We start from the raw sequence: 10,288 nt of genomic DNA on the forward strand, positions 1-10,288 counted from the left end.
TCCCATAAACTATTAATTATGACACCTGACCCATCAAACTACCATCTTATGACAAAAAACCCAATTCCGTTAGTCAAAGGGGTTAAAATTGACAGTCAACGGTCATGTGCCATTTTAAATTTTTTTCTTTCACTTTTACCTTCACTTCAAACAAATAAAGTCAATATGTTTAGGAGGATATAAGCGTCATTTTCTCGATCTGAAGTGAGGGCAAAAGTGGAAGAAAAAAAATTTAAAATGACACATGACTTGCACATGATCGTTGACCGTCAATTTTAACTCTTTTAACTAACGAAATGTAGCTTTTTGTCATAAGATGGTAATTTGATGGGGTCAGGTGAATCTCTCCCCTCCACCCCCTTTTTTTTTTTTTTTTTTTTTTCTAATTTTAATTTGTATTTCTTTTCTCGGCAGCCAGACAGACCCAATGGCTAATGTTTGGCCACGTTGTTGGGGGTTGTGTTTGCTGGTTTTCCCATGTTGGAGAGAGAGAGAGAGAGAGAGAGATACGTACGGATGTGCAACGTGAATACCGTGTACAAATAGACAACATAGGTGATTGGATTTGGGACCATATTTGTGCTCAAATTTTGTTCTTTTGTAAAGATGTCATCTTTGGGAAAAATGATAAACAAATGTATCAGTTTAATATTTCTAGGTAATATTAGACATAGTAATCTTATGGTTTATTAAAGTAGTTCCACATACATTTTCCCCTTCAAGTAGATCGAGGGTAAATTCAGACAGACTCAATATATAACTTCGTTATTCCAAATAATACATAATAGGCGGGGTTTGATATAATTTGGGATTCACTGAGGAACTCGCAGATAGAGTGGGATTGGATTGTGAGAATTTGGAGATGAATCCCAAACTGAGAAAGCACTCGTAGAATTCATCCATTTCTTCGTCAATTCTGGATGATGACGATCAATTACATCTTTCAGGTTTTCTGTATTATTTACCCATGCAAATCCTTTCTTTGTATATGTCTCCTCGTTGAAATTGCTTGTGAAGAACCTATCTGATTCCAGCCTCCTGCACGCATGAATGCCCAACCAAGTTAATCATCATGTTATAAATATTGTATCACACACGATTCCCTTATTTAATTTCATTACAATTACTGGATTTGTTTTATTACCTTGATGCCATTAGTAAGAATATTACAAAAGCTGTCTCACTAATAGCGAACCCTGTGATCTTTTTCTCTGCCATGAGGCCCACAAGCAAATCAAGCTCTTCAACATCATCACCGTACACTTCTTCAAGCACTCGAATCGCTTCGTTGTCATCCGTCAGATCTTTCCATTTTGAAATGGGTATCAATAGTAGGGCCCTGCGGAAGCCATTGTACCTTGCGACATTCCTCTCTCTGTCCCTATAAACTGCATCATGGAGGCTAAGAATAAGCTTGCTTCACATTGAATATAAATTGGTAATTAAATCAATTAAATAAACGACCCAGATTAGCTAATACTACCTTCAAGAGCTGGTAGGTCCACATGATTAGGCCTATCATGGCCATCCACCTCCTGTGGTATAAGGTCCCTGAGCCACGTAGGATAGTTCCAAAGCTCTAGGGCCCCACTAGCTTGGTGGCCCATTGAAACCAGTTGCTTTGTGAACCCAATTTCTGCCAAAACCTTTTCTCCCTTAATACCTACCAAATTTGCCATAGGAACCCTGAAATACAAAAATAATTAGGACAAAACAATTTCCATAAAAATTGAATGGTCTAATTTTGATGCTGATCAGTTAAATCAAGAGGGTTATACTTTTCGATCAACGGTGGAGATTTGTTCGGTCCTGGTGCGGTTGAGATGTCCCTGAGGTTAAGATGATCGGGTAAAAGCGAGTGCATGCGATAAACACTAACAAACTCCTCAGTCAAAGAATAGGGAACGCCATGATTATTTGGTTTCTTTAGACCCACCAAACCTCCCAATTCGGCTCCTCCAACGTGACCAAATGTGTCCTTGAATTTCTTACCCAACAATCCATACCTGAAATAGATGTTCAGAAAGTACCATCATATAACAATTATAAGGTTGAATTTTGGATCATCCGTTTGTGTTTGCAACGATCTTATAGTTGAACCATATTGGTTCAATTTAAGTTTGTGAACAAGATTTCCTTTTAATGGAGAAGATGATCAATTCAGTAAACTTATGTTGAAATGAAAGAATACCAGTTGGCGCGCATCCCAGCAAGCAATGTATCAGTTTTGAGGAGCTCCACTGTCCAATCTATTGTATGGATCTTAGCAATTACTGCTGATGTCACCAGCCTTGCATGACGATATAATTCTTCATCACCAAACTCTGGATATTCCTTCTGAAACATCATTAAAATGAGGTTGTTTTCAGCTCATGATATATGATCGCATGAAAGGTGGTAAATATTCACATGATACGAACAGCTGATCCAAAATACCTTGAGGGTATCGCAGACAGCATTGTGTTCTTTAATAAAGAGGGCCTGCAATGTTGAGACGCCAGCCCAACTATTACGAACATCTCCGGACACAGCAATGCCATCTTGGTCATGGGAAAGAAGGCCATCTGGTGATATTTTGAGCTTCCCATCTTTGAAATTTCTCACCTTTCCCAACCTCTCTGCATTGCTCCCATATATAGCACTTCCATCCCTGATATTCACCATCATTCTTGTTAAACACATGTAAAATTTTTAAATAATTACTTGTTTAGGGACGAAATGAATTTAATCATTTAATTTATATTTTCACTTTTTTACGCCAATCAATAAAAAATTAAATTTGATTACGAAAAGTTTCGTACCACCATGGTGTACGAATGTTCAATGTCCCATTCTTGATCTTGTAAAAGCCAGTTGGAACCTCCTTTGTCTTGTAGAACTTGAAAGACTTGAGGGGGCATTGGTTTGCAACTTCTCTAGGTGCAATCAGCTCAATCTACAACAATTTTGTCCAAATTAAAGAACATATTTATAATATAAACATATATTTTTTATTGACACAAAAACAAAGTGTTTAATTTCAATATATATATATATATATATATACAAAGCAAACCTGATTGGTATCCTCCAAGTGGTCAACCCAATCATGTATCATAAACTGAATCCAAGAAGCAGCAATCATGTTGAATTGCTTCCCTGTGTCGGTGAATTTTCTCCGCGCAAGAAGTTTTGTGGCCACCACCATTGGATCTGGTTTCCTTAGCTGCGCGCGCACATATCATCCAAATTAAATTAATTATTCATAACATAAATTATTGTAACTCTTTTAGATTTCTTACAACTTTTACTAGTTGAGTTTCACATACAGCAAATTATCGTAATTATAATTTGAAGTAATAAATATTTAAAAAAATTTCATGCGTATATTGAGCTACGTGATCATATATATAAGCAAAGATGGATTTAGAGGGACTGGGAGTGGCTTTGGTCCCCCCCAAAATTAGAAGAAAAAAAAAATTAAGGCAAAAAAATAAATAAATAAAATTAATGTATCTTTTACCAATTGGTCTCTCCCTAAATTGAAAGCTGGCTCCGTCCCTGTGTATATATAAGCATGTATAGTGTGTATCTATATGGAACCATTTTTTTTTTTTATTACATATGAGATAATATTTAGTTATTTATACAGAAAAAATTGGTAGGACCACGTGTGTTTTTCGTCTCTTTATATTAAAACTTCGGATTTCAATTTTTTAAATTTGACATCCGAGTTTACAATCATTTTAAGTCCTGATATTTTTATCTTTTTTTTTTCCTAAAAAAATGATAAAATTAATATGAAAATATACTCTCCTTTAAAAAAAGTTGAAAAAAAAATTAAAAACACAAGAAAAGGAGAAAAAAAAATGAAGTTGATTTATACATCTGAAGCCATATATATCCATGCAGCTAGCCATGATGATGGCTAGATGCGACCCAACCCCATCATTGTCGAGCTCTCAACCAGCCAGTGGCGGAGCTAAGATATTTTTTTGTAGAGGCTGATCAAAGTGGGATTAATAATTAATTAATATAATATAATGTTATATTTTAATATTGTTTATTTGATCAAGAAACACTGTAGTAAGATTATATCTCTATTTTATCCCCAAAATATGATGTATTATATAAAAAATTAATAGTGATTAATTCCAAATTTAATAGTGATTTTAAAATCTATATACTTTTCATGTCAAAAAAAAAAAAAAAATCTATATACTTGTAAAAATAAGAGAACGACATAAATCTTACTTATAGCATTACTCTGATTTACCCAAAAACCAACATATATAAATATTTATTTAAAACAGAATATTGTATTTCAATTAATTACTTCTAATATTTAATTATCTATCAATAATATGCAATTTTTTTTTAAAGATATTGTCTTTCACACTAACATCTAATATCTTTTCTAGAGCAAAAACATACTAATAAGAAAAGAAGATTAGTTTAAGCGGTTGAAATGCCACCTGTGTGGGTTAAAAAAAAAAAACAAAAGAAAAGGAAAGTGGGTCTTCGAGAGATGAGAGACTTTGAGAGAGTGAAATTTAGTGGCTATAGACTTATGGCTTAGGGACTGACACGCCAGCTAACACCCTTGATACCCACGCCTATCAGCATCTTCTCCTTATTTTTCATTTCTCACATTTAAACAAAAGCCTTTCACCTTTCTTCTTCAAATTCATGTGCAGAAAATGTATTGAGAGAGTGAATCAAGTGCAAGTCTTAGAATAATCAATTGAAGAAGAGAGAAGCCAACCAAAAAAGAAGCAGGAAAAGAAGAGAAAATCAAAATCAGAATTCTCATTTAAGATCTGCTACATATTTCTTTTCTTTTTATTTTCTCTAAGCAAATGAAGAAGAAGAATAAGAAAAAAGAAAAATAGTAGGGGCTGAAAGAGGAAGAGGGCTTAAAAAACCTCAAAAATTTGAGGTGTAAACTTTTTTTTTAGGATTTTTGTAGAGGAGGGCGTCCCGCGTGTATCCGCCACTGCAACCAGCCACGGCCGGCCGGCCTTGTTTCAATATTGGGTGCGTCAAGGTCGAGCTCTCATGCACCCAACCATGCATATATAGTGGTCAGGCACAACCCAATTGTTGTATTTGGGTAACCCGGCCACGGGGGTAAGTATAGTGGGGTGAGTCCATCATGATCAAACCCTCTCTTTTTTCTCTTTTAATAAAAAAAATCGTATCTTATCTTCTTCTTCTTCCTCCTAATAGTTTTTAATTTTTTTTTTTTTAATTTTAATTTTTTTTTAAAAAAAAGATTTCATTCGGCAACAATCTTTAAGATAACTTTTTGCATTTATTTATTTTTTTATAAAAAAAAGAAGAATATTTTCAAAGAACTCAACACGTACGTAAAACATTTAAGGACAACTTTCACCTTTCATAAAAAAAAAAAAATGAAAAAGCACCTTTTAAAAAGGGTTGCCAAACGAGCTCGTTAACATAATTGTATCTCATATCATTTATATTATTTATTTAATAAAAAAATGACAAGATTTTGGGGTTTAAAAAATTAAAATGATAGTAAAATTAATTTTCGAATTTTCAAAATTAAAAATCGAGATGTACGTGCGAGTCTTATATTGTCCCAACGGGAGAAATATCAAATACCTTGTTCTTTTGATCAACTGGAAGAAGGTTTCTGCCAAAGAAAGTTCCTTCACTACCTGCACCTTCATTGAAAGGATCGTTGTGTTCTCCATCCGCTGTCCTGTATGGATAATCCCCTGGGTTAAATCTAACACCTACCGGAGATCTACCAACGTTGATTAAATTGTATTCCTGATGAAGGTGCCGGCGAATACCGAGATAAGCCAGACCTAAGAACACTGGTAAGCGGTGCCATATCCCCAGCTTATCAATGGAGTGCACAATCTGCATGAAACACATGAAAAAGATAACGTCATTAATTAATGTCTTAATTCCTCCCATAAAAGGAAACATACGCTAATTAATTAAAGAGTACTGTATATATGTCTACATGCATGTCGATCTTGGCATTTTTAGAAACAAAAAAGAATGATAATCATATATAATATTGCACAAGCTTATGAACATTAATGACAGTACAAGGAAGAGGAAAGCGTCTATGAGAGTCATCTTGGCAACAGCTTCATGGAAGTCTTCATGGATGAATCGATGGAAAGGAGCTGTTAGAAGAACCCTCAGGGACGTCATTACTACAGACAACATTGTCGTTGCTTAATTGCATACAATTACTACTCTTTCTTTGAGATATATATATACCAAATGGAGGGACGTCGTCCACTCGTCCTTCGTGCAAAAATGTAAAACGATGATCGAGAGGCGGCCAGTATTAGTTAACTATAAAGTACATGCAGCCTTTTTGAACAATTCACAAGCGGCGGAACTTCGGGCTGGTCAAAGTTTTGAAAATCAAATTTCTACTTTAACATGCATATTCCTAGAATAATCCCCCCACCCCCTCCCCCCCTACTTTACGAGAATGTTATCATGATAATATTTACTTGCTAAGAATTGCTCAGGAGGGCCAAGACGGTACGTAGGAACTATAGGCGTTCTATCAAGATCAATTGAGCCATATATAACCTAACCTAGACCAACCAGGACATCAACGTATTCTTAAGGCGGCTAATACTAATCAGACTTATATGAGTGATTATTTATTGTGGAGATTCAAACTCATGTCTTAGTACATGCCTAGAGCTCATAAGAATTTCTTTGAGACTATTGAACCACCACCAATGGTGGTCTTATAATAAAGGGAAAACTTTACTAAATACTCTCAAACTTTCACATGTTTTGAAATACTCTCTCTAAACTTTAAAATCTTTCAATTTAGTCCCCTAAACTTTCAATTGCTCTCAATTTGAACCCTTCTATTAATTTTAACCGTTAAAAATTCAAAAAAAAGACCAAAATATCCCTAATTTTTGTTTTTTGTTTTAAATAAAAAAACGTTTTGAAAGTTGAAATTTTATATAAAAGTCAGGGGTATAAACATCTTGTGACATTTAAAATCTGACGAAGGGGTCCAAATTGAAAGAAATTGAAAGTCTAGGAGACTAAATTGAGAGATTTTAAAGTTTAAAGAGAGTATTTCAAAACAGGTGAAAGTTCGGAGGTCTTCAATGAAGTTTCTCCTATAATAAACCATTAATGATAAAATTCATTCAGTTTATTAATTAGCCAGGCTTCCACTTTTTTATGTTCTGTTTTACTATTTTTCTTCAAGTACTCATTTATATCACTACCAATGGACCTCTCGAACCATCAAATCATTTCATAGAATAGTTTAACAGAGTGTGAAGAGCTCATGAGCATCCATCCACTGTAAACTAATTAACCCAAAAGTATATAAAAAAAAAAAAAAACAAAACAAAACTATGATTTGGCTTTAAGTCTAGGTCAACGTACGTAAACATTTTGGTAGCTGACAAGTCGTTATAAAAAAGACAAAGAATTAATAATATAATAAAGACAAAGCTCAATAATTTTAATTGTATGACAACAATATATAATTGTCTATTAAATATTTAGTTTTTGTTCTCCAAACAGTTTTTAAAAAACCTGTTATCATTATTCATTTCTGAAATATAAGCAAACGTCCATAAAATTAAAAAAAAAAAAAAAAAAAAAAGATTAAAGGTCTATCACGGGATCAGCATCAGTGCATCACCACGCTTTTAGGGTGGTTATAGTTTTTTTGAGTACGAGGGCTCTGCCCTTTTCTTTCAATAAATTATTATTCATATAGCCTTATAATAACAACCCAAAAATCTTCACATAATAACGATTTATGTACAGGCAATTGTATCCATAAAGAAGGGTGCATATCTTTTGAAGTGTGGACGAAGAGGGAAGCCCAAATTTTGCCCTTTCAGGCTTTCTACTGTGTGTACATATGACTTAGCATCTTGGTTTAGAATTATGAGAGTGTTACACTTTAGTGTAAATGTAGGTTTATAGTGCTTCACATTTATAGTAATGATATTTGCAAGATCAATGATAATGAATTGTGTTTGAGCAGCTAGTTTCCTTATAAAGGAAAGACCTAACTAACTCAACTATCTTATCATGGAGAGTTGGGTAATCTTTGATAAATTTATTTCCTAAAACATGTGTGGGATCTTTTAGACATTTGAAGCACCACTTGTTATAGATAGCCTGCTTGTAGCATTTCATTATACAAAATATGATTTAGATTCGATACTTGATGATTTTGTACTTTTAAGAGACCGTAAAGTGTAGTTTTAGACACTTTTTTTTTTTTTTTGAAAACATTTTTTCTATATATTAATTATTGGAGGCGACCGGGTAATTAACCTTAATTACATTATATTAGTTATATTTACATTTTCATAATTAAAAATGTTACTTCCACATTGTAGTTGACTTAAGAACATATATATGATTGCATAATATACATTTGCATCTATTTATATATAGGTAAGAATGGATAACAAATGAAGATGAGCATGCAGCTGATGCAGAAGGCGACCATTATGGATCATCACAAAGTATGTGTAGATCTTCATATCTTAGTCACTTGTAATATAATCTAGTTATATATATGTTTGCACTTTCAAAATAGTTAGATATAGGTTTGTAATTTATTTATTTATTTTTGGTTTTATCATTTGCAGGTAATCATTAAGTGATGTACGTTTACTTGACCTGTTAGGTTGGGTACGTATTTGACGCCAAATGCTAAGCGAACCCATTGATATATTTTATTTCATATGCAATATATAATTTTTGTAAACTCTTTTAAGAGGTGATACACTTTGTGTTTATGATATCGTTGTGAATATTTTATTTCATATGTATGGTACAATTTTTGTTAACTCTTTAAGATGTACACTTTGTGTTTATGATATCATCATTTTGGATTTAGATGTCTTATGAGATATGAGATTGTATATATGGATTAGATATGTACTGTGAGATATATATAAGATATATATAAGATTGTATGAGATTGATGAATGGAGAAAATATTTATGGATTAATCCAATATTTATGGAGAAAATATGCAATACAATATTGTATTGCGTATTGTATATTAGGAGAAAATAAAAAATATATATGGATTGCATGGGGAAAACATTTTCTCCATATATTAATTATTGCAGGCGCTTCGCGATGTGAAAATATTCCCATATAGAAATAGATGCGCTTTACATGTCAGCGCCCCCTTTTATGAAAGGGGCGCTTGCCCACCTGAGCACCCATTTTTAGAATGAGGGCGTTTCCTAGGCAAGCGCTCCCTTTTTTTAAAAGGGTGCGTTTTTTACCACTAAGCGGCCTCTTTTAAAAAATGGGGCACGTCAATTCTTTTAAAAAATATCTCAAACTTAAATTCTAGTCGCCATAAAAATTGTCGTGTCTCAAGTGCCTCTAATCAAGCGTTGCGAAATCAATAGGAACCCTTTTTGTTGGCCAAAAATGCTCCAAATAACTATGTCCCTAAACTTTTTTTTTTTTTTTTGAAACTTCAGTAAGCCCCCCTGAACTTTCAGCCGATTTGACAAGTACCCCTTGAATTACCAAAACTCTCACTTAGGCTCCCTGAACTTTGGTTTGCTCTTACTTTGAACCCTTTTGTTAGTTTTTAACGTTAAAGTCAAATAATTTGACTTTTTATGCTCATTTTACTCTCAACCAAAATTACACCGTTTTGGGTTTAAAAAATACATCACCACCCAACCCAAAACAACTTCGTTTTGAGCATAATATTTAAAAAAAAAAAAAAAAAAAGCAATCTGATGGTGAAAGCTCGCAAATCACCGCCAATAAATGGGTGTGGGACCACCCATTTTAAGCCGAAGAAAGGATGGAAACCATGCCACTAGCTGGGAATGCAGAGGGTGGTTCGACCACCTGGCTGAGGTGGTAGGGACCACCCCAAAAGGCTAAAGGGGATGGGGTGCTTTGGGATGCGTGGGATGCACGAGCCCATACCCCGGCAGTATGGGGTGTGGCAGCTGAGCCCCATAAGGGGGGGGTGGTCGGCCGCCCAAAACACTTCGATCCCCTTCTCTTTTTTTTGGCCTTTTTTGGGGTGGGCCGAACCTATACCGCCCAGCTTGAGGGTGGTTAGAGCCGCCTCAGGTCGGCAGTGGCTGGAACCACTCAGTTTTTTTTTTTAATATTTTACTTTTCTTTTTTTAAAAAAAATAAAAAATAAAAAATTAATACCTAAAACGACATTGTTTTGGGCTGGATAGGTGTTGTAGTTTTACGACACAAAACGGTATAGTTTTGGGATGAAGGTAAAATGGGCATAAAAAGTCAAATTATTTGACTT

The 10,288-nt window shown here is 34.1% G+C and overlaps 1 protein-coding gene across 1 annotated transcript; it reads right to left on the reverse strand.

Annotated features, from left to right (window-relative positions):
• Positions 1-812: 812 nt before the first annotated feature.
• On the reverse strand, positions 813-6,189 carry LOC132182476 (alpha-dioxygenase PIOX-like). Its single transcript, XM_059595732.1, has 10 exons — positions 6,067-6,189; positions 5,608-5,871; positions 3,056-3,205; positions 2,802-2,935; positions 2,437-2,650; positions 2,192-2,337; positions 1,779-2,006; positions 1,484-1,686; positions 1,145-1,388; positions 813-1,038 (listed from the first exon to the last, which is right to left on the reverse strand). The coding sequence occupies exons 1-10, from the start codon at positions 6,187-6,189 to the stop codon at positions 813-815; spliced, it is 1,932 nt and encodes a 643-aa protein (XP_059451715.1).
• Positions 6,190-10,288: the final 4,099 nt, after the last annotated feature.

Source organism: Corylus avellana, chromosome ca5 (assembly GCF_901000735.1).
Source record: "Corylus avellana chromosome ca5, CavTom2PMs-1.0".
Lineage (NCBI taxonomy): Eukaryota > Viridiplantae > Streptophyta > Magnoliopsida > Fagales > Betulaceae > Corylus > Corylus avellana.